The following is a 25,402-nucleotide window of genomic DNA, read 5'->3' on the forward strand; positions in this document are numbered from 1 at the left end:
GCGTGTGTGGTTCTGCGCACGTGTGCACGTATGCACATCCACAGGCCTGGCAGGTAGAAAGTAGGTGCTGTCTTCAGAGGCTGTAATCTTGCGAACTTAAAAACATTCCACATATTATTTTTGGTCTAAAGGGAAACGGGGAAAAACTAACTTACCCCAAAGCTAATTATTTATGAGCAGTTGGTTCTCCACACTTTTTTTCCTCCCTCCATGCTCCAAGTCACTGAAAGCCCCAGCTACGTCAGTGGCTTCAGCCTGCTTGTTTGTATAAACAGAATAATTAAGATTTATTAAATTTGCAGCTGCCTACGCACTTGCCAACTCACTGCCGCGGGCGTGTTTGCCTGCAGCATTTAGACACGTCAAATGTCATTGCTTTTGAGTTGCAGTTGCGCTGTGAGTAAATTGCATTCCTTGCATTGGCCCAGGGAGGTGGAATAGCCCTACCTGAGGCAAACTTTTAGTTGGGGATGGATTGGCCAAAGGTTCTGTGAGCCAGGGTGAAATAGGGCAGTGCTAGTTTGCGGAAACAGAGAGCAGGCATCTCCCATCCATTTCATATGTGGGCTCTTGGACTATAGATCCAGATTTTGTGTGACTTTAGAGTAGCATTTTATTTATTTGACTATGTTTCATAGGTTTTAAGACTCATATTTTTTCACATTTTCACATCTCTGGAATTCGGGTGTCTTGTTACAATGTAGTTCTTCCAGTGAAGATTTAGATTTACTGCCCGTCACCCCCAACCTGAGATTCCTTTAAATTAAAATGTCTGCTTGTGGGTTGTGTCCTGTTTGGGTTTCCTTTGGACCACACTGGTTGTGTAAACGGAGACCGCCAACCTTGGGGAGCTCCAGCCCGTGGTTCAGACTCTTGAGGAAGAGTTTTGGTTTCCCACCCTTCACCCAGTGCCAAGAGAAGACCTGGAATTTCCTTGCCCCCTCTTTCTGTGAGGTGGGTTTATTTCTCATTTCTCCTTATGTTGAAGGTGCAGCTCCCTGGGTCCCCCATACTGATGTGGGCTGTCCAATCAGATGCGCCATCTTGGTTGCTGTTCTTTTCTTTCTTAGCGGTTTGTAAAATAATGAGGCACTTTTTAATCAGCGTCTTAGATTGGATGAGCTACTGCGATACCCAATCTCAGTGAGTATTCCATATTAGATTGTAACTTTCTCTCTTTGCAAAAATCCCTTTTGTGTGTCAGGCACTGTGCTGGGCACGCATGTGCTTGGTCCTTAATACTCACAACTGCCTTCTCCTTTTATAGTGGGAGGAAATGGTTTCTGGGCCCCTTGGCCCCTTCTCTCACTCGTGGGATGGGGTCAGATGGGAGTCAGGAGAGGCAACATAGCTTGAGTTTGTACTCCTGTGACTTACCGTGGAACTCCAGGGGCAAGTCAAATCTGCTTCTTCCCTAGTCACAACCAAAGGCCTAGGCTTTGCTAGGGCCATGCAGTCTCTGACCTCTAAAAAACAGAGCCAGGGACAGCCTTCACCATGCTCTGTGTCATCCCACGGCCTCGCCACTCCATCTATCTACAGAGCCCAGAAACAATCAGTCTTTGATGATTTGTGAACAAGTTGGTGCTAAAACTTTGGTGGTGAAGTATTTGAAACTAGTCCTTGACTACCAAGATCCAAAGAAGCATTCTCTACACTTGCTCACTCACCTTCCACCCCACAACTCGTCTGAAATTCATCGCAGTGAGGTACCCAGCAGCTACTTCTTCACTAAGGCCAGTGAACTGCTGTCCTCATCACACCTGGCCCTGGGGCACTGGGACTGATGACCAAGGCCTCCTCTTCCAGCTGTCTCTATCCTGATACCTCTCTCTTTGTTTTACTGTTTGCCAGCTATCTAAGTCAGTGTTGATAACACTCAATGTTAATGAAATACTATTATTTAATCCACAGTCCATATTTTAAAATTTTAAGCTGTCTCAATAGTCTCTTTTGAATTGATAGACTTTCGTTTTTGAGCAGCTTTCGGTTTATAGAAAAATTGAGCAGAATGTACAAAGTATTCCCATAGACCTCCTCTCATCCCAGCCCCCTCCGTCTTCCACATTAGTTAACATCTTGCCTTAGTGTGGTCCATTTGCTAAGGATGATGAACCACTTGATACATTGTTAATAACTCAGTTCACGGCTTGCCTGAGCACCCACTCTTGGTGTTGTACAATCTATGGGTGTGGACAAATGTCTAATGACCAGTATCCACCACTAAAGTATGATGCAGAACAGTTTCACTGCCCTGAAAATCCCCTGTGCTCCACCTGTTCATCCCTCCCCACCTCTCCACAGGCCCTGGCAACCACACATCTTTCTGCTGTCTCCACGGTTTGCCGTTTCTAGGATGTCCTATGGCTGGCTTCATACACTATGCAGCCTTTCAGACTGACTTCTTTTACCTGTCAACATGCATTTAAGGATCCTCAGTGTCTTTGTGGCCTGACAGCTCATTTCTTTTTTCTTTTTCTTTTCTTTTTTTTTTTGAAATGGAGTCTCACTCTGTCACCCAGGCTGGAGTGCAGTGGTGCAATCTCTGCTCACTGCAACCTCTACCTCCCAGGTTCAAGCAATTCTTCTGCCCCAGCCTCCCGAGTAGCTGGAATTACAGGTGCCTGCCACCACACCGGGCTAGGTTTTGTTTTTTCTTTTGTTTTGTTTTTTTTTTTTTTGTATTTTTAGTAGAGATATGGTTTCACCATGTTGGTCAGGCTGGTCTCAAACTCCTGACCTCAAGTGATCTGCCTGCCTCGGCCTCTCAAAGTGCTGGGATTACAGGCATGAGCCACTGCACCTGTCCAATAGCGCATTTCTTTTGACCACTGAATTATATTCCATTGTCTGGACGTACCACTTACAGTCTTACTGGTAGATTTTTTTTTCTCAGTCCAGGATCCAATCCAAGATCACACATCGCATTTATTGTCACATCTCTGTTTTCCTCCAGTCTGGCCCAGTTCCTCAGTTTTTCCTAATTCTTCTTGACCTTGACCTTTTTGAGTACAGGCTGGACAGTTTGTGGAACATCCCTCGGTTTGGGTTTCCCTGCTGTTTCCTTGTGATTGGATTTGGTGACGGGTTCCTGGCAGGAATGTCACAGAGTGGTGCTGTGGTTTACTTGTGCCTCTTATCAGGAGACACATGGCGTCAGTATGTCGCACATGGGCTGTGTTCACTCTGATCATCAGTTAAGAGTGGGAGGGATTACATTGGGAGTTATACCTGTTGTAAATGACAAGTTGATGGGTGCTGACGAGTTGATGGGTGCAGCATACCAACATGCCACAAGTATACATATGTAACAAACGTGCACATTGTGCACATGTACCCTAGAACTTAAAGTATAATTTAAAAAAAGAAGAAAAAAAAAGAAAAAAGAGTGGCTGCCCTTAGGGAGCTTCTCCCTGTGAAGTTCCTACCATTGCTTTTGTAATGGATAAGTAGTGACCTGTAGGGGCTGGGTAGAGGCACTAGAAATACAATACCTCTTTCTTCTTGGGTGGTATCGTCAGGTTCTCCAGGACCTGTCCCTCTCCTGGGTCACTCTCCCTGGCACCTCCTTCCATGCCTGTGGTTTGCACACTATCTTGTGGGTAACTCTCCCTGGCATCTCCTCCCATGCCTGTGGTTCATGCACCATCCGGTAGGTGGCTCTCCCTGGCACCTCCTTCCAGGCCTCTGGTTTATGTACTATCTCTTGGGTCATTCTCTTCTCGGCATCTCCTCTCACACCTGTGGCTTTCTGCACCGTCTCGTAGGTGACTCTCCCTCCTTCCACGCCCGTGGTTATGCACCGTCTTCAAGCTGTGTGAGCTCTTGCTTCATCTCTAATGCAGGTCTGTCCTTCTAGCCTCAGTCCTAAAACCTCAACTGCCCACTAGATGCTTCCTTGGGGGCCCTGCAGCTGACTCAGTGGGCCTCCTCCACGGTCCTGCACTTGGTGCCAGCCTGGAAGCATCTTTGTGGTGGGTACTGAGACCTGGACAGGTCCTGGGTAAGACCCTTCACCTCAGTGGTGATGGGATGTGACTTCCTCTCTCTAGGCCCCAGGTCAGAGCACACCCACCCTCCACAGATCCAGGTTGAACAACAGAGGCCCCAGATACTTTTGTTGTTGTTTTATTTGTTGTTTCTTGTGAGAAATGCCACGTGGGATAGTAGGAAGAGCCTGGGCTCTTGACTGACACTGGAGAGCTGAGCCTATCTGTGTGACCTTGGACTGGGTACTCTCCCAGCCTCAGTTTCTTCCTCTGTAAAATGGGCATAGGAAAGTCGGCCTCACAGAGATGCTCAAGGTGCCCAGGAGGCTGCTGAGTGAGGTGAAGAGCAGAGCTCAGGACCTTTGGGGGTGTGTTTAGTGAGTTCACTAACAAGTGGAGCCCAGACGTCCTGGTGAACCATAGGCACAGTGAGAACAGCTCGCAGATAGCAGGTGCCCGTGTCTCTGGGGTGGCCTCTGATGTATTGAGGGAGAAGCGAATGGCCAGAGGTGCAGGGAGGGAAGGAGCCTTATATTCATGGTTTCATTCATCCAGCAAATATTTACTGAGCACTGCTGAGGATACAGTAAAGTACAAGACTAATGTGGACCCCGTCTCCGAGGAGTTAAGGGCAGCACAGATCTTAATCAGTGATCCAGAGGAAAGGGTGCCCTGAGGATGTGTAAGGCCAGGGAAGGTCTCCTGGAGGAAGTGACTCAGGGTGAGATTACAATGGTCAGTCAGCACTAACCAGGTGGAGTGGAGAAAGAAGGGCAATGAGCATTCCAGACACAAGGGACAGCCCGTGCAAAGGCCCTGTGGTAATAAGGCATGAGGGTCTTTAAGGAGCTGAGAGATGGCATTTAAGGAGGGCAGTGCTTTCTTCCCTGATGGGACTGAAGGTGATGACGGTGCCTAATCCCTGCATCCCTGGTGGAGGGGAAGCTTGTGGGACTTGCAGGAGCTGCCTCTCTGCCCATACCCATCAGCCAGAGGAGAAAGGAAGTGAGCCTTTGTTGGGTGCCTACTGTGCCTTTTATGCATAGCATGCATTGCTTCATTTATCCTTCCTACATTGGTAGGCAAGTGTCACTGTCTCCCAACAGAGAAGAAACTGAGGCTCTGAGAGGCTAAGCAACATGCCCTAGATCACACAGCTAGAAAGTGGTAGAGTCAGGGTTAGAACCCAAGACTCCAAACCTTTTATTTTCCCCACATCCCATTTCACCAGTGGTAGAAGATTAGGTCTCATGGACTGTGATGAACTCTAGCCTGCGATCCTCAGAAATCTGGAGTCTCAGGATCATCATGTAAGACCTTGGAGGACTCTTGGTCAGAGCCTCTGATGAGTATGTTAACTCCTCTACTCCATCCCCACCCCCATGGGCTCATCGACCCCTGCTTCCCTACCCTCAGGGATGGTGTATTAGTCCGTTTTCATGCTGTTGATAAAGACATACCTGAGACTGGGTAATTCATAAAGAAAAGGAGGTTTAATGAACTCACAGTTCCACGTGGCTGGGGAGGCCTCACAATTATGGCAGAAGAAAGGCATGTCTTACATGGCAGCAGACAAGAGAGAATGGGAGCCAAGTGAAAGGGGAAATCCCTTATAAAACCATCAGATCTTGTGAGACTTATTCACTACCACGAGAACAGTATGGGGGAAACTGCCCCCGTGATTCAATTATCTCCTACTGGGTCCTTCCCACAACACATGGGAATTATGGGAACTATAATTGAAGATGAGATTTGGGTGGGGACACAGCCAAACCATATCCGATGGGGAGCTTATAACTTCCTGAGGAAGCCCTTTCTCTCTTTGGAAAAGCCAAGATTGTCATTTTTCTTGTTGGCTTCTTAGAGGGTTGTATATGTGTGTGTGTCTGTGTTTGTATGGACGTGTGTGTGTGTGTGTTTCTAAGCATTTAGAAACATATTGAAAGATGTCTTTTTTAAAGAGCATTTTGGAATCCAGGGACCTTTAAGTGAAGATGTGAGCTCTAAGTAAACAGGCACTGGGCAGGCTGCAGGAATCCTTTGAGAAGACCACCCCTTGTCAACACTTGTATATGTAAACACTTTTTGGACCTTCAAAGATGTTTTTCCCAGAGGATCACGGCCAAGGCACAACCCCTCTCTTGAAGAAGCAAAGTGTTAGCTCTGAGAATGGAGGGGCAAATAAAAAAGGACACTTGTAAGCAGACCCTCCATTTGGGAGATCCTTAATTACAGGCTGTTAGTTGCAGTAAAAACCCACACCGGGTGGCCCTGCAGCTCATTGTCTTTTACCTCTTTTCCCTCTCCCTGGATGGGTCACATGTGTCAGAGATTTGGCTCCACCCAGCCCAGCAGTTGTGGGAAGAGCCACCGTCTCTGTGAACTCACACTCATTAAACAATGTGTCACCCCCTACCCTCCGCTCCCAAAGTCACCGCTGAAATACATGCAGCCAAGAGTACTTATTCATTGTTATAAGCAGCCTGTTTCATAAAATCAGTGTTTAAGGACTTTGGTGAGTGAACATATTTGAGGCTGCAGGCACAGGGTTAAGTGTTATCATCTGGAGGAGATACTTGGAGCAGGGGAATACATGAGTTGACTCAGAGAGGAGAGGTAGAGAGACAGAACTGCCCAGGTTAGAACCTCCCAGGAACATTTGCATTTAACAGTGCTTCTTCATCACCATCGTCACCGTCACTACCACCACTACTGCCATCACCACCACCATTGCCATCACCCTTAGCACCATTGCCCTCACCTTCACCACCACCACCGTCTTCACCTCTATCACCATCACAACTATCACCATCACCACCACCATCACCATCACCATCATCCTTACCACCATTACCGTCACCATCACTACCACCACCATCTCTACCTCCATCATCATCATTACTATCACCATCACCATCACCAACACCATCAATCTTACCACCATTACCCTCACCATTATCACCACCACCATCTGTATCTTCATCATCATCACTATCACCACCACCACCATCTGTATCTCCATCATCATCACTATCACCATCACCACCACCATCACCAACACCATCATTCTCACCACCATTACCCTCACCATCACCACCACCACCATCTCTACCTCCATCATCATCACTATCACCATCACCATCATCCTTACCACCATTATCCTCACCATCGCCACCACCACATCGCTACCTCCATCATCATCACTATCACCATCACCATCATCCTTACCACCACCATTATCCTCACCATCGCCACCACCACCATCTCTACCTCCATCATCATCACTATCACCATCACCATCATCCTTACCACCATTATCCTCACCATCACCACCACCACCATCTCTACCTCCATCATCATATCACCATCACCATCATCCTTACCACCATTATCCTCACCATCACCACCACCACCATCTCTACCTCCATCATCATCACTATCACCATCACCACCACCATCACCATCACCATCATCCTTACCACCGTCACCCTCACCATCATGACCACCGCCACCATCACTCTCATCATTACCATCACCATCATCACCATCACTATCATCACTATCACTCACACTTACAATCACCATCACAGTCACCACCATCCCCATCACCATCACCATGATCATCACCATTTTCACCATTACCATGGTCATTATCACCATCGTCACCACCTTACTGTCACCACCCCACCCCCACCCCACCACCATTAGCATCATGATCATTATCACCATCACCACCATCATCAAGCATCACTGTCATCATTGCCCTCACCTCCATCACCATGGTCACGATCACTATCATCATCACGGGACTGTGGCTTTTGGTGTCCTGGAGGGTGAACCTCGGTTCTTCAGGGAGCCAGCACATATATTCTATGATAATAGTACTAGTGCTATGATTACTAATATTAATAGTAATGAATGTTACTAACAGTTACTAATTGCTAGCACGATTATTATAAATAATTACTAATAGTACTAATAGTAAGAACTGGTACATTTATCAATCGAGGCATAAATATACTTTTGCTTTGAGCCCTCACCACAGCCCAGCAAATAGGGGTAGGTATTTGATCCCCATTTTGCAGAGCAGGAAACAGAAGATCCAATATTGATTTGCCCAAGGACACATAGCTGTTGAGTAACAGAGTCTGGGTGGGGACCTGGTCTGCTAGGATCCTAAAAGCTGGGCTCATCCTGCACTCTGCAGCATCTTGACCATGAGGGCCTCACTTTTCTGAGTGACCAGCTCTTTCCCTGCACTCCTTGGCAGTCAGACATCCATGAAGCCAAAACCCCGCCAGTCCCTCCAGAATTTAGAAAATATTTTCTTGACCACTTTCAGGGATATTGTAGCAGAGAAGTCCATTAGGCATTTGGACTTGTGAGACTGACCTTTATGTGATACTGATGGCGATGGTGATGGTGATGAAATTGATGATGAAATAAAAGGAGGAGGAGGAAGAAGGGGAGAAGAGGGAAGGGGAGAGGGAGGAAAAGGAAGAGAGGGGCTGGGCACGGTGGCTCACACCTATAATCCCAGCACTTTGGGAGGCTGAGGAGGGTGGATCATGAGGTCAGCATTCAAGACCAGCATGGCCAACATTGTGAAACCCCATCTCTACTAAAAATACAAAAAAAAAAAAAAAAATAGTTGGGTGTAGTGGCAGGCGCCTGTAATCCCAGCTACCTGGGAGGCTGAGGGAGAGAACTGCTTGAACCTGGGAGGTGGAGGTTGCAGTGAGCTGAGATCACGCCACTGAACTCCAGCCTGGGTGACAGAGTGAGACTTCACCTCAAAAAAAGAAAAAAAGAAAAAGAAAAGAAAAGAAAAGGAAGAGGGGAAGGAGAAAGAGGAAACAGGGAAGAAAGACAGGAGGAAGAAAGTGATGATGGTGAACTTGATGGTGGTGATGATGGTGATGACGATGATTTAGATGGTGACAATATTAAGGATGTGTACTAATAATGACAGCAGCTGGTACATACCTACTATGTGCCAGGCTCTGCCTCATTGGATCCTCATGACAACTCTGTCGTGTAGGTACCATTATTGCCTCTATCTGTAGACGAGAAACTTGAGGTGCAGAGAAGTCAGGTGACCTTAGGATTCATAGCCAGCCCTCTGCTACACCAGGCAAGCAAAGATATATGTCACAATGGCAGAGCCTACAACTGTATTTTCTGTTCTTCCTTTCATGCCTTGAATGCTTTGGGAAAACTGCAGAAACCTTTGTTTCTGGCAAAACTTACATTAGCCCCATTTCACCGATGAGAACACGGAGACATGTACTGTCATACAGTCAGTTCAGTGCCATCGCCGCTCCTGGCATCCTCCTCGCCCCCTGAACCTGCCCCCCACCCCCAGAGTCCCCGAGCCCACTCACCTGTGCTGTGTTGGTTCCGCAGACTCGGCGGTGGCGAGGACTGGGCTCCCTCTTCCGGAGGGTGTGCTGTGTGGCGCTCCCACTGCAGCTGCTTCTGCTGCTGTTCCTCCTCCTGCTGTTCCTGCTCCCCATCAGGGAAGAGGACCGCAGCTGCACCCTGGCCAACAACTTCGCCCGCTCCTTCACGCTCATGCTGCGCTACAATGGCCCGCCACCCACCTAACCCACTGGGGCACACAGGTGACTTTGTTCTCCAACCTCCAGCAGTCCCAGGGCCCCTCCTGAGGATGCCCGCCAGGGAAACTGGAAACAGGGGCAGGCCAAAGACTGCAGAGCTGCATCCATATCAGTGCTGTGTCAGCATTCCCAGAACAGACTTACTTTTTATACAGTGTTGTCTTAGTCTATTTATACCAAATGTGTACTACATGTGACTAGGGAACAATGTCTAGAATTTTTATATGATCTGTATGTAAATGCTCAGTATGTATTGTTTCATATATGAGGTCTATCTGGAGTTGGGAAGATTCCTAGCAGTGTCTCCCTCCAATGGGATTTTGTGGTATTGTTGACTTGGTCTGCAGTCAACTCTAGAAAGCAAGAACAATAACCTGTCACTTTCATGGCAACCTCTTCTCCAAAGCCAATCCCAGAACTCGTATGTAATGAAAGGCCTCTGAGCTACAACGCGGAAGAGCGGCACAGACCCTCACTGGGCGCCCAGCGACTCTGGCTTTATGCATAATGAGAACAAGTATGCTTGTCTAGTTTTAACAACCACAGAGAGTAGCTGCCACGTACGAGAACTAGAAATGGCAATGACCAGAGGCAGGTACAGTGATAGCAGTGACAAGTGACAGAGCGATATCAAGGGAGAAAAAGAAGAGCTGCAGAGAGCAGATCCCTGAACTAAGAAAGTACAGCCGCGTGGAGGCATCGCGTGCGGGAGCCCTAACCCCAGCTCTCAGCGGCTTCTGATCACACAGACCTATGAGGACTGTCCCTGGTGATGACACCGAGCCCCCGTGAAACGGTGAGATCCTGTGCTGTGTGTTTCATTCAGGGAGAAAGGGAAGAAGACAGGCTTTATTTTTAAGATTTCCATGCAGAATGGTGAGGCACACTCCGTGAGCAGCACCCACTAGCAGTGCCCAGGAAAGATGCATTTCCTCTGTCGCTCTTGGACTGAGTTTTCATCATCGAGAGCTCAAGCTGCAGGACAGAAGGGAAGCGTCTGCCATGCCAGGGGCCAGGGATCGAGGGTCCAGGACAGAGGTGAGAGAATCTGCTTTGGAGTTCGGCCTGTCTCAAGGGCTCTCCTTCCCCTTCCCAGAAAGGACTCTGGAGACAGCAGGTCCACGGGGCCAAGGAGGTCTCATGTGCATTCTCATATGGGACTAGGGCCCAGGCCACCCAAAACCAGGCCCTCTCCAGCCAGGTGTAGGCGAGCTGGGCTCCATGCACCACCTGAGCTGGGGCTGTGGTGACTCCACGTGAGTTCCCAAGGCCAGAAACTCATCCCTTCCTTGCCAGGGAACTCTGGGATGGTTCCTAAGTGCTTAGCAACTGGATCATGTTTGTTCTAAATCAACACTAAATTTTCCCCTTAAAAAAAATACTTAATGCCCACTCTTTACAAATGGATTTTGTCTGTTCAACTACAAATAGGAGCTTCAGAGGGAATTTCCTTGGACTTCTATCTGGCTTTGGAATCATAAGGTATTATAGACCCAGAAAGGCCCTTTAAGTAAAGAGGAAACTGAGGCCCTAAGAGGGCCTGACGCCCAGCACCACTGCTGTCTCACACACACTGACCGTTGGCCTTTCACCGTGAGCTCTGCCCTTGGGAGCCCCGGCCCTCGGCAACCAGGATATTCACAGGCAGGAAACCCGTGCTGCCAAGGAGAGCCCTCGGGCCTGACTCAGAAAGCGTACTTTTGTTTTTCTTTTAACTCGCCTGTATTTGTTACAGCTTTAAGCAGAATGTGACTTGGGAAGTATATTTCCATCCACAAGCCTGGCTCTGAGTTATTATTATTATTATTGTTATTATTATTATTGAGATGGAGTTTCGCTCTTTTTGCCCAGGCGGGAGTGCAGTGATGCGATCTCGGCTGACTGCAACCTCCGCCTCCCAGGTTCAAGTGATTCTCCTGTCTCAGCCTCCCGAATAGCTGGGATGACAGGCATCTGCCACCACACCCAGCTAATTTTTGTATTTTTAGTAGAGACGGGGTTTCACCATGTTGGCCAGGCTGGTCTCGAACTCCTGACCTCAGGTGATCTGCCCGCCTCAGCCTCTCAAAGTGTGGGATTACAGGCATGAGCCACCATGCCTGGCCTTTTTTTTTGTTTTGTTTTTAAACAGCTTTATGATAAGCTGTAGGCTTATAATTCTGCTCCTCCAAACAATACTTTTCTCTGGAAAACAAGCCCTGTGGACGCTCCATCCTTCCATCAAGTTCCTTCCCTCAAGTTGCTTCAGTTTAACTTATTTCTACAGGACCAGTACATGCAGAATTGGCAACTACAGGGGATGAAAAGTTCAAAAAGTAGATCCTACAACCCTGTGGCTTGGTTTCCAAATATCTGGAGAAATATGTGATTTCATGGAAGAAGAGAAAGCACACTTTTCTCCAGATATCTGGAAACCGAGCCAGAGGGCCGTTCTCTGCAGGCGACCATCTTACTGGAAAACCAGGGGCTGAGCGAGCCCAGGCAGCCATGCACAGATGTCCAGTCCTGGAAGTCAGAGCTGTGGTGCAGGGGGGCTTGCCAGGTTTCTACTCTCCTGTGTCACAGGTGAGAAAGCTGAGGCCCGGAACGGGGAAGAAACTGATCCATGGCCACACAGTGAGAGACAGCAAGGCCAGAGCCCAACTGGCCGCCACGGCCCTCAGGCGGTGCCCTGCTCACTGTGGTGTGATCCCTGCGTGTCGGCAACTACAGGAACAAAACAGCCACCAGGCATGTGTGCAGCCTGTCACATATACCACATACTGGGGAGGGAGAAGCTAGAACATGCGGGCGGGGATGGGGATATCTACCTATATTTTTAAATTTTGATAATGATGCCATCAAGTCTGCTTGTCTGCATAACTGTTTTTTTAAAAAGAATTGCTATTTTCAGTACTTTCTTATAAATATACTTGTAATATGATGTAACAGCCCAATTACTGGTGCTTCCACGTGCAAGTGCAGTCTCCTTTGCTTAAAGTCGAGCCAGGCGATTGTTCTTATGACTTTAGTTTCTAGCCTCTTTAACAGCCATGCAGAGCTTTAGGTGCTGCTTGAAAAGGTGGCGCTGTGGCACGTGTGTGTGTGTGTGTGTGTGTGTGTGTCTTGTTCATCTGTCTCCAAAATGAAAGGGGTCTTAGAGTTTATAAGAACTGGTACTCTGATGGCCCAACACAGGGTGTGTGTGTGCGTGTGTGTGTGTGTCAGAGAGAGAGAGACAGGAGGGGAGGGGAGGAGGGAGAGAGCGCCACCAGTGGGTCGGTTGATGAATTAGTTATCCTTGCTTACCTGTCCCTCCCACCCCTTTCTTAACCCATTTTCTGTATGTGGAAAGGCACACGTAGCACCCAGACGGTGTTTAAAAAGAAGAGCTGGGAGTGGGTGGGATGGGCAGGTACTGACAGCACATGAAGCCAGGACCCTGGGAGGTGCTCAGTAGTGGCAGGACAGAGGGAACACTGACAAGGGAGACAAAGAACGTGCTCCCTTTGGTGCTCGTGGGTGCGTGACCCCCTTGGGTGGCACTTTGCAGCCTCGCTTTGTGTAATTCCCCCACGGACACCTGCCCCCAGGGCTTGATACTGTTTTACCCCCATGTTTGAGATGGAACACTGAGGCTTAAAGATATGAAGGCCCTTGCTCATGCTGCAGTGGGTCCAAACCCACAACATGGGGCAATGAGGACCCCAAAGCCCAGGCTGGAGGGGGGCTTGAGGCCGGTTCTACCAGGTTGCAGTCTCTGTAGCCTCTGGGAATGGAGTTTCCTGGGCAAGCAGGCAGAACTCCCTGCCCATCAGCTTGCCTGGGACATGGGCAGAGTGGAGCATCCATATGTTTCCCCGAGGGACTGGCCCTCAGCTCTGAGATGAGTCGCCACCAGCAGCATGTTCCCCTGGGCCATCCATCATTATCTTCACCTTGCTCACCTGGAAGATGAGCCCCTCTAATGTCTCACGATGAGGTCCTCAGTCATGAATGACAGAACTCCACACCCCCAATGCCCAGCACAGGATAAGAGCTTTGGCTGTGCTTTGTTGAATTACATTAAAAACCCAAAGGCAAATGTGTTTCCTGATACCCAACTCCCTTCCAGAGGAAATGGGTCATGGATGACCTGACCCAATTGCATCTCTCAGGCCCCGTTTGCCTCGGGCAGGTGGCTGGAGCTCCCTGCAGGGCCCAGGGGTCCAAAGATGCTTGTCTCTGGGCAGCTTCAGGGGAAGGAAGCTGGGGACCCTCTGCAGCCTGGGGGCCACAGAGAATGACAGGCAGAGGGCAGAAAAAGGCCTGAAGGTGGGCAGTTTGTGCTAACCAGGGGTTCCCTAATGGATTTTACTGCTGGCAAACGGGGACCGGCGGCATCATCCTGCCCTGCTTTGCAGGGGATGGGAGGCTGGGGCTGCCCACAGTTAGGGAGTAAAGAGGGGATCTTAACTCTTCCATTAGACTGGAGCCAGGCCTGACTGGGAGGCCGGGAGGCTTTGCAGAAGCTTTGGGGACCTGCACTTTATGCTGGTCTGGCTGGAGAGGGCAGACAGGGAAGTGGGCCAGAGGGAGTCAAAGGCAAGAGGTGATGTCAGGCTCGATGCACTGAACTGTGTTCTTAAAAGTGGTTAAGATGCTAAATTTTATGTTATGTTTATTTTACCACAATTTGAGGGTGAGAGGAGAGAGAGAGAGAGTGAGGGCAAAAGAGAAAGAGAGAGAGAAGAGAGAGAAAAGGAGGGAGGGAGGGAGGGAAGGATAGTGAGAGAGAAGAAGAGAATGGGAATGGCAGGCTGTACCTTCATGGTTCCCAACTTTCCTCCAAGGACAAGCACTAGTGGCAAGCTTTCACTGACCAAAGGCGAGTGAAACAATATGAGGGAACGCCTTGAGTTTTTCTTTCTATAGGATTTATTTCACCCAAATGCTGACTCTTCATTCTAGGATTATGTTCTTCCTACTTCAAGGGTGCTCAATGGCCTTTAGGAAATGAGGAATGGGTAAAGGTGGCTCTGTCTTCTTTGATGGTTTCTATTGTGTTTTGGGAGCCCTCATTGGACAAAATAAAAAGTTGCCAACTCTATGTTGGTTTTGCTCCCAATACAGTGTTCTTCCTGAAAACACATGCCGTCTGAAAGTTTGGGAACCCGGGAGATGGTTGGGAGAAGAGAGCAGCTTGAGGATTGCTTAGTGCAGGAGTCCCCGAGGGAGAGAAGGAAAGAGAAATGGGAAGAGGGACATTGCGGAAATTTGTGTCAACCGGGCTCAGCGGAGGCCAGGAGCCTGCCAGCTGTGGCCCCCCCCAAAAAAACAAAACAAAAAACCAGGTGCTCACTGGCCCTGCCTTCCCATTGGCCATTTGGATGCTGTCCGGGGTCTGTGGCTTTCTCTCTTCTGGTTGGTGGGCAGACGTGCCCTGTGCCTCTTTGCATCTTAATCCAATGCAACAAGCATTCTCCAGCCTGTGTCAGGCTTTGTGCTGGGAGATTTGGGGTGAGCAAAGCCCAGTCCCTGCCCTCAGGGTGCTCGCAGATGAAGAAAAGGGTTTGTGCCATTGAAGATGCCCATCTGGATTGCGGTCATTGCCCTTGACTTTGCCTATCTGCCTCTCCAGAGGGGGCAGGCCCACTTCACAGAAACTGGAAGAGTCACACGGGGCAGACAGTGGGAGAGCTCAGGACAGGGCATGAGAGTGTCTTGCTGCCTCTTGGAGGCCACCATCATGACTATGAACCATGCTGGGCAGAGGAAATGGGTCAAGGCGGCCAGAGCAGCCTGGCTGGGCAGGGAGAGGACCTGGGCATGGCAGAAGGAGGGGAAAATAGACTGACTCGGCCTCAGGAGGTCAGAAGGATGTTGGGCTGTGCTGAGTCTCAGAACAACACAGCTTGGGAGGCTCCTGGAGGCTTCAAGGTGAGGCCCAAGGCTAAGGCAGTGGATGTTGATTGTCATTTCCATTACTCCAAAGCCCATTTTTCCCCACTGGGGATTGTCTGGGTTGGTATGTACATCCCAGTGACCAATGTGTCCATGCTCAAGGATAATCTCTTGCCCTTTTCTGCCCCCTGCCTAGGATTTCTCCTCAGAGGAGGGGAGCTGAAGGACCCCCCAGGGAGGCTGTGCCTGTGGCTGTCACCCCAAGGTGCCAGAGGCTTCCTTTGGATTCTATAATCAGAGTATTTTTCACTGGTGTCTGTAGTGATCGCCAGGGAGCCTCTGTGTCCATAGCCCAGTGGGATCCTGCCCTAATTCCCTCTCTCATGGGGACTCAGCCAATTCTCACCCCAATCTGATTGTCACCAGTCTAGGTCAGCATTGGAGGGAGGTGTGGGCAACTACAGCCCTTGCTGCTTCCAAGACAGACATCAATAGTTGATCACCAACCTTTCCCACTCCCTACTCTCCAGCCCAATGAACATCACAGTCCTCAAAACCACTCCAAGCAGCTGCCAATCAATCATATTTGCATGTGAGCAAAACCTGTTTGACATCCGTACACCTGTACCAGCCCTCTTGGAAAGCTCTCAATTCTGGCCTCCTTTTCTTTTCTTTCTTTTTTTTTTTTTTTTGAATGTATGTTAAAATTAGGATGTTCCCAATCAAAAATCACTTTTCCTTCATCTAGTACTTGGGTGAGACAAACTAGCCCCGGAAAGCAGACAATGGGATAAACTGCCAGGTAGGACTTTTAGGGGAGGCAAAATGGATTAGGAAATGCTAAGTTCTCTGTTGAAGGAGGATACCTGGATTTTTTTTAGGCTGTCGGAGGTGGAGGGCTTCCATAGACTGTCTTGTTCCAACTTTGTACCCATTTTACAGGTTAGGACTCTGAGACCTCAGTAGTTCTTGTTTGGCCAGTGAGCTCGGGGAGTTAGTTCCAGGAGTGGGGGTCGGTCTCTGCACCCTCTGGATGACAAGGTAACATTGCTCAGCACTAGACAGGGTTGAGTTGGACCTCCGCTGCTGATGGGCTGTGTGACCTTGGGCCAGTTCCTTGCCACCTCCCCGCACCTAATGATAAGGAGGGAAGTCAGTCCTGGAACGTCTAGTGCTCCTTGAAATATTAGGAATTCTAGGAGGGTGCAGGTGGGCTCACATCTGGAAGAGAAATCCCTAGATTCAGCCACAAGTAACAGAATCCCTCCTCCCCCGACCAACTTTGGCTTAAACCAATGAGAGACTTTACTTTTCTCTCCTCCTGAGAAGTCTAGAGATAGGCGGTTGCTGGTGTCGTCTCCTCAGCTTGTGGATGTCAGAGCCAAGGCTTTGCAACTCTCTTTCCTTTATATCACAGTCACTTCATGGCCCAGGATGCTTGCTGTACCTCCAATTTTTCATCTGGGTTCCAGGCAGGAAGGAGGGGAGTGAGTTAGATGAATCTGCCCTCCTCATGAGGAGTTTTCCTAGAAGCTCCACCAGCCACTTCGGTTCTCATCTTGTTGGCCAGGATGGTGTCACATGTTTTCCCCACATCTGCAAGGAGTCTGGGAACATGCACCCAAAAAGATGGGAGCCTTCTAGTAAGAATGAAGGGTAGGGTGGCTTGGAGTGGGACTTAGCTGTCTCTGCTACAGTTGGAGGAAAAAACCGGGGTTTGTCCTGACCCTCCATGCCTTGGCCGTATGCTCCTTATGCGGAACTTGAAGGCATCATCCATCATCCTTGCAGGCCTCCACCATGGCCTGCCACCTCGTCTCAGGGGTCCCTGAGTCCTACAGGTCTACCCAAAGGCATTGTAGACATTCTTCCTGCAAGACTTGGGAACCGACAAATAGGTGTGCCCTGCTTGCTAGAGTTTTTGTGCAGGAACAGCCCCTCCCGTCTTTGTCCTGGCCGTGAGCACCAGGGCTAAGCTTTTGAACACTTCCTTTATGTTTGGATTCAGCCCAGGCAATGCATATTTGCTTTCATTTCTTCTTGAGCTTGAGAAGCTCCTGGGTGCAAATCTTGGAAAATGAGGATCTCTGAGCCCTTCTAGGCCAGCCCTTTGTTTTCTAGCAGACAATTGAGGCTTTGAAAGGGAAAGTGGGTGCGGGCACCCCACAGGTGGCCCTCATCACCCAATTGCCAGTGCCTGCAGGCTCCTTCAGCAGAGGCCCAGAGTCAAAGAGGACTTAAAACCAGCTGTCATTTCTCTCTTAGCTTCTGTGTATGAGAGAAACGCCTTCTGTTTTTCAAAGTAAGAACAAGGAGGAATTTGTTTCTAAAAGAACATTAAAACACAGGCTCGGGGTTTAAAAGCAAGTGGTTCAGCGGGATGTTCAGGGCCTTAAAACACAGTCAGTGGGACTCAGCATCTCCCAGCGCCTGCTCTCCGGTTGTCATGGTAACACCATCCCCAACCCAACCACCTTGTCCAGCCGGGAGACAGCAATCACAAGGAGGGACCTCAGTTTCCCCTGAGGATCCTGGGCTTCCTTTCTGAAATGCTTGCTTCTGAGCTCAGCAACCAGGAACACCCGGCCAGCCCATCCCCAGCACCTCTGTGGAGATGAGGGACAAAGTCCTACGGCCAGTCTTCCTGTTTGGATGAGAAAGAGAGGGAAGGAGGCATACCCCGAGGGCCTGTAATATGGTCATGACACTTTCAAAAAGCCTGTATGCTATGGAGTCATGATCGGAAACCAGGTACAGAAACCAGAGTGCGGAGGGTCAGCAGCCTGCCTCAGAGCAGCCAGCTAGGGGGTGAGTGGTAAATGTGGGACTTGTACCCAGGCAAGACTGACTCCAAGCCCGATGCTCCACTCTATGGAATGTTCCCTGGGCCTCAGTTGCTTTCCTTTCCTTTGCAGGCTGCGGGCTGCTGTCACTCTGGCAGCTGGTAAGCTAGCTGGAGGGCGACATTCCAAAGCAGGGGCAGTAGGGCTTGTGCCCACTCCCGCGGGGAAGTCTGTTGACTCCTACCGCTGACGGGAGCTGGCAACATCAGGATGAGGCCCCAGGGGATGGGAGCAGGTACCCACTGACTGTCTACCTTCCCACTGGAAAAGCACGGACAGGCCAGCGCTTGGGGGGGCAGGCAGAGGGCAGAGTTGGCTTTGCGTGGTCTCTGCCTGCTGAGCAGCTCCAATTCCTCTCATGGGAGAAACAAGGAGGCAGTCGCTTGTGCATATTCCAGAAGTTTTATTGGGGAGGAGGAAGCAGACAGAGGAAGCTGTGTGTGCCTGTGAGGGAGTGGGCGGCGTGGGAGGGATGCACGCGTATGTGAGCATAACCTGTGCGGGTACTACACACACATCTCCATGCAGAAGCACACCTGGGCAGCCCTGGCTTCCAGCATTGGGCTTCAGCACAACAGACCCCAGCCTGTGGTCTCTCTGAACCCAGGGAGACCGCATTAGGCTCAGGGCGTTTTCCCCGAGGTCCAGAGTTTTATGCCTCTCCCGGGCATTCTCCATGAAGAAGGGAAGGTCAGATGACCCCTTAGATCTGTGTCATCTGGGAATTTCCTTGGGCTGGTTTAGAAACGATGCCCTCTCTTTTTCTCAGGATAGCAGATAACCTGCTGTGAAAGAGGGCTTAATTCTATGGGTCCTAAATTTTCTCCTTTCTCTCTCTTGTTCTGTATGTGTGTGTTAGGAAAAATGGTAAGTTTCCAATACCATCTTTGAGGGAATGATTATGTTTTCCCTCCATTTCAAGTCCAAAAGACCAGAGCCCTCATTCCAAAGGGCATCCACCCAGATAGATTTTTTAGTTTCATTTGTCATCCCTCCCATGGGAGGGCCCCATGTCTCCTCAGAAACCATCCTGGGCCAGGCGCAGTGGCTCACGCCTGTAATCCTAGCACTTTGGGAGGCCGAGGCAGGTGGATCACGAGGTCAGGAGATCGAGACCATCCTGGCTAATACAGTGAAATCCCGTCTCTACTAAAACACAAAAAATTAGCCAGGTGTGGTGGCGGGCGCCTGTAGTCCCAGCTGCTTGGGAGGCTGAGGCAGGAGAATGGCGTGAACCCGGGAGGCAGAGCTTGCAGTGATCCAAGATTGCGCCACTGCACTCCAGCCTGGGCAACAGAGCAAGACTGTCAAAAAAAAAAAAAAAAAGAACCCATGCTGGATGCAGCAGGTGGGGCAGAGTGAGTTTGGCCTGCCCATGACTTCCACCCCTGAGATTGTGAACAAGGAGGTCTGGGGCAATGCTGAGAATGTTTTTGAAGATAATCCCAGATGATGCTGATAATCACACGAGATTGAGTGCTGCGATTGCCTTGAGTCCAACCTCCGCATAAACGCAGTCCTCATAAACAAGTTCACTCTACAAATTCACTCTACCCTAAGCTAAGTCTATGTGAGCAAACTCACTTCATCCTTTGTACCTGGAGACCTGGACCTGATACTGACCTGTTCATGTAGCTGGAATGGTGTATTTCATGCAATGTGGACCAAGCAATGGCATGGTGTGTGTGTGTGTGTGTGTGTGTGCGTGTGTGCATGTGTATGCGTGCGCACTTTTGTGTGTATATGTGCATGTAGATGCTGCATAAATGATTTTTGATGTCAAAGGCAAACTCATTCCATTGTTTTAAATGTTCTATTATGTAAACAATATGCAGAGGGACCATATCTACTCTTGTCATATTATTTGTGATGGTAAAACATGCATTTGCAATAAATTAAGCTTTCTGGGAAGGCAAGCAGTATTGGAGCCAAACGACTGTCTCGGAACATGTGTGTGTTATCTCGGTTCATATCAAGTCCAAAGCCGATGGAGCCTTCCCCGCCATCCAGGGAGGAACACCAGGACCCCAGAGTTTCTTCTTAGTGCTATATTTTAAAGTTGCATTGACGTTTTCCTCCCCTTCCTTTTGTGCAAGTTGGAAGTAGCAGTGTTCTAAAAGATGGTTTGACGTTTTTGCTGTTGTTTTATGTTTTTAAAAATGTATATGCTTTGTGTTTAGAAATAAAAATCTCTATTTTGGTCTATGAAATAGTGTGTGGTTTGGAAATTCGTTTTCTGAAGTAAAGGAGTTTGTCCAAGAGGTTATGAGAAGAAAGATGACATGTGGCTGAGGCTGACATTTTAAGATTCTGACTTCCAGTTCAACCTCGTTCATGCGGAGGTTAGACTCAAGGCGACAGCAGCACTCAATCTCACGTGGACATCAGCCTCATCTGGGAGCATCTTCGAAAACATTCTCAGCATCACCCCAGACCTCCTCGTTCACAGTCTCAAGGGTGGGGGTCATGGGCAGGCCAAGTGGATACTGAAAATTCTGAAATGTACTCTGAGTGCATTTTGTAGAGAAACAGCACCCCCAATAGATCCAGGCACTAGCCCAGATAGAGGTAAAAGGAGGCCTTCCCAGCCATTTCACTCCCAACCCCAGGGATCAAAGCCCCACCAGGACAGTTTGTTTAACAAAGAATTCTTGGGTTTGGCTCTCTGGTTTCTTAACTCACAGCGCACTGGAAGCTGCGGAGGAGAAAGGGAGGACTCTGCCGGATGCGGGAGAAGCCAGAGACACAGTCTTGACTTTTGAGGGCAGGTCTAAGAAACCGGCAAGTAAACCCAGGAGCTGCCACAGGCTAACAAAAGCTCCTAACAATGGCCTTGGTTTGCCAAGAAAAGGAAAGTGTATGTCAGAATCTTCTGCTTACAAAGGCACAGAAGTGTACCCTTCAATTCAGAACACCGTCATTAGAAGGATTTAAAATAAAATGGTTTTGCCTCTTGTTTAATTTGTTCTCCCAAGTGAGAATTTTTTAAAGATCTGCCATTATTTTAATAACGTGTGTAATACGTTTCCTAAGTTTTTCCCATCTCTGTGATCTTAAACCCTTCTCACCCTTTGGGAGGTGGGGCGGGATGGGGGGTGGGGGACTTGAGTGAGAAGCATTGTATCTGTAGCCCCTCACTCCTTACATGACTGGTAAAGCAAGAGACAAAGTTTTAGTCTCCATATGAATTCAAGTGGAGTCCAGAGCAGGGCATGAGGCTTTGAACCACTGGTGCACAAGTTGCTACAGGCTGGAAGTGGTGGCTCATGCTTGTAATCCCAGCACTTTGGGAGGTTGAGGTGGGCAAATCATTTGAGGTCAAGAGTTCAAGATTAACCTGGCCAACATGGTGAAACCCTACCTCTACTAAAGATGCAAAAAAAAATAGCCGGGTGCGGCAGTGCACACCTGTAGTCCCAGCTACTTGAGAAGCTGAGGCAGGAGAATCGCTTGAACCCAGGAGGTGGAAGTTGCAGTGAGCAAGCCAAGATCACGCCACTGCACTCCAGCCTGGGCAACAGAGTGAGACTCCATCTCAATAATAATAATAATAATAATTACAGTTTTTGCCATCAAACGTAATAGATTTGGATCTGGTTCAGTGGTGCATGCCCTAGAGTTAAACACCATTCAAATGAGTCTCTGAGTTTTTGACTTGGTGAAGCAGTTCTGTAGAGAAAGGGCAAAGGGTGGGAAATCTGTTCTATTGGGAAGAAGGAGTGGTCCTTGGTTTTTCCATCTGCCTTGTTTAGGTTGCTGGCACTCCTATAGCAGACCCTGCAAATGGAAGAATCACTTTCCACTGTCAGGCTGCAGCGAGACCACTGCTGGCTACAAGGAATTTACAGCTGAGGGAGGTCATTTCACCCAGCATATCTGGATCCATTGTCTAAAGTCTTAGAGTAGTGTTAAGTACCCTCCCAGAAACATTTGTGAGTCTCGTGGCCCTGAATAACGAGAACCCTTACCTTCTAAGTAGTTGTCCAAAAAATAAAGCAGCATGTTTTTTGAAGAAAGACAGAACTCTGTCCACTGGGGTGCTCTGCCTTTTAGGTCTATATGGAATTGATCACGGCATAGCCCTGTTTAGCTGATCTGAAGAAGTCTTAATCCATATAACATAAAGGTGTGCCACGTGTCATTTATGTTAACTAAACGTGGTATACATGTTTATTTCTACAGCAGAAGCATCAAACCTGGGGTCAGGAACTTCAGGGTTAAAACACTGTTTCAGTGAGAAAACTAGATTCACCCTTCCTTGTTTTAATTTAGCACCTTCTGTGAGAACTCAGCCCGCTGGGAGAGTAACATTAAACACACACGGTTTCTAAATCTTTACTGAGTTCTCTAGTGTTTCTGGCTGGGCGACTCATTCATTTTTATGACCGTGTGATTTTTTTCACAACCAGGCGTCCCATGGAAATAATTATCTTACCTCAGTTTTCATCCATGGCTTCGAAGCCCAACCATGACACGCTTAATTGGAGAGATTCATCATCTTCTCGTGGAATCCCCTTGGTGAGACTGTTACTCCGCTACTTGGCCCCGCCGGCCTCCTCTGTCCCTGCCTCTGCAGGCCTGGCTCTCCGTTCTGCTACCCTTCATTATGCTGCCAGAGGAGATACCCCAACTTGCTCAGGGCTTCCGGGCTGGAATTCTGTATTGCAATTGCATGCTGGCATGCGTCCTGGTCCCTGCTCCCCGCTCCAGCTTGGTCTTCGCTGTGGCCTGCTGCTGCCAATTTCTAACAGGAGGGCTCCTCTACCAATGGACAGTGAGGGAAATTGCTCTAAATTGTTCTGAGACATGGCCTGTCTCATGCTGTCCGTATTTGCTCTCTTTGAGCTCGTGCGCATCACTGAGGCCCTTTTCCTTTGGAATGAGGTGATGGGATAACAAAAAATAGAAAGCAACAAACCACAATGCTGAATGCAATGTGGAATCCTGCATTGCATCCTGGAACAGTGAACAGGCATTAGTAGAAAAGCCAGTGATACACAAATCGAGTTAGCAGTTTCATTAACACGATTGTACTGGTGTTAATTTCTTGGTGTTGACAAATGCCCCACGGACATGTAAGATGTTACCATTAGAGGAGACTGGGTGTGTTTGCCTATTTTTGCGTTGCTATAAAGGAATACCTGGAGCTGGATAATTTATAAAGAAAAGAGGGTTAATTGGCTCATGGTTCTGCAGGCTGAACTGGAAGCATGGTGCTGGCGTCCACTTCTGGTGAGGTCCTAAGGAAGCCTGCAATCATGGCAGAAGGTGACAGGGAGCCAGCGTGTCATATGGCCAGAGCAGGATCAAGAGAGAGAGGGAGAAAAGTGCCATACTCTGTTAAACAACCCGATCTCTCTGAGCAAGCATTCACTAATCACCAGGGGAATGATGGCGCTAAGTCATTCATGAGAAATCCCTGTGATCCAACACCTCCTACCAGGCCCCGCCTCCAGCACTGGGGATTCCATGAATTCTGGAGAGGCAAACATGCAGACTGCATCACTGGGTGAAGGTTATGGGAACTTTGTGCTGTTTTTGCACCTTTTCTAAATGATTCCAAATAAACATTTTATGTATTGTTTGTTCCATTTTATTTCATTTCTATTTTCATTAGAATGAAATGAATAGAATCTCATCAATAATCTGTTTTGCCTATCTAGTAAATGAAAAGACCTGAATTTTTAAAAGCATCGAACATTTCAAAAACTGAGTTTGCAGTTTTTAATGATACCTTTATAATTAAGAAATAGTAAAAAGTTATATGCTAAATAATGGCAATGTTCCAAAAAAGATTAGTCTTCCCTTCCAAGTGGCAAATTGAGCAGTATTTAGGACAAGCACTGTAGGATTTGAACGCTAGAAAATGTATATTTCCTTCTTTTTTCATCAGCTTACATATTTTTCTTTTTTTCTACACTTAAAATTCTTTTTTTTAATGGACAAGTAATAATGTTACATATTCATGGGGTACATAGTGATGTTTTGATACATATAATATAAGGTATCGGATCAGGGTAATTAGCATATCCAGCATCTCAAACATTTATCATTTCTTTGTGTTGGGAACATTCAGCATCCTTCTTCTAGCTATTTGAAACTATATACTATTGTTAACTATAGTCAGCCTACAGTGGTGTAATATACTAGAACTTACTTTTCCTATCTAGCTGTAATTTTGTATCATTTAACAAATCTCTCCCCATGCTTCCTTCCTCCTACTCTCCCCAGTTTCTAGTATCCCCTGTTTTACTTTTTACTTCTATGAGATCAACTTTTTTTAGCTTTCACATATGAGTGAGAACATTTGGTGTTTAACTTTCTGTTCCTGGCTTATTTTGCTTAACATAATGTCCTCTAGTTCTATCCATGTTGCCATGAATGACGGGATTTCCTTTCCCTTTTTTTTTTTTTTTTTTTAATGGCTGAATGGTATTCCATTGTGTATATATCCCATATTTTTTCATCCATCTGTTGTTGGACACCTACGTTGATCCCATATCTTGGCTATTGTGAACAAGTACTGCAATAAATGTGGAGGTGCAGATGGCTCTTCAATATAATGATTTCCTTTCCTTTGGATAAATTCCCAGTAGTAAGATCACTAAAAATTTTATTTTTAAAAATAAGATTTTTTTATGGCCCTGGAAAAAAATGTGAGGTTTCTCTTTTGCTCTTAACTGACTCCCTTAAAAGTGACGGTGAAACTGTTCTAGGAACAGGCTTGGAATCATCCTCATCAGTGTTTGGCTCCAAGCAACCAAATCTGCAAGGCATTGGACCTTAAAAACGTTCTCCCGTCTTCTGGAATACTTATCTCAAAGGAATGTGGTTGTGCGGATTAAACGGGATAGTATGTGTAAAGGGCTTTCACAGTGCTCAGCCCACAGGACACACTCCATAACTGGGAGCTATTTATTCCACCCCATCCCAAATGCCTTCCCCGGTCATGCTAGGCAGGTTCTGAAGAAGCATCTTCTTTTACGTTCTCTAGGATGCATAGCCTGACTCCAAAGTACTGCCCTGCAACTACGGCCAGGAGTCTGGGGTCTCCCGCATGGGCTTACACGTGTTCTGGCGATGCTTG

The 25,402-nt window shown here is 48.0% G+C and overlaps 1 protein-coding gene and 1 pseudogene across 10 annotated transcripts in view; both read left to right on the plus strand.

The window, feature by feature from the left end:
* LOC105467472 (spectrin repeat containing nuclear envelope family member 3) overlaps window positions 1-19,644 on the plus strand; it is a 113,662-nt gene extending 94,018 nt beyond the window's left edge. For all 10 annotated transcript variants that reach the window (XM_011717087.2, XM_011717086.2, XM_011717085.3 and 7 more), the window contains one exon: window positions 9,396-19,644. In XM_011717087.2, coding sequence (XP_011715389.2) covers window positions 9,396-9,596 — 201 coding nt within the window. In that variant the 3' untranslated portion in view covers window positions 9,597-19,644. The remainder of the gene's footprint in view (window positions 1-9,395) is intronic.
* Window positions 17,834-19,644, plus strand: LOC105467661 (putative uncharacterized protein encoded by LINC00341; annotated as a pseudogene).
* Window positions 19,645-25,402: the final 5,758 nt, after the last annotated feature.

The sequence above is a fragment of the Macaca nemestrina genome, chromosome 7 (genome assembly GCF_043159975.1).
Source record: "Macaca nemestrina isolate mMacNem1 chromosome 7, mMacNem.hap1, whole genome shotgun sequence".
NCBI classification, from domain to species: Eukaryota; Metazoa; Chordata; class Mammalia; order Primates; family Cercopithecidae; genus Macaca; species Macaca nemestrina.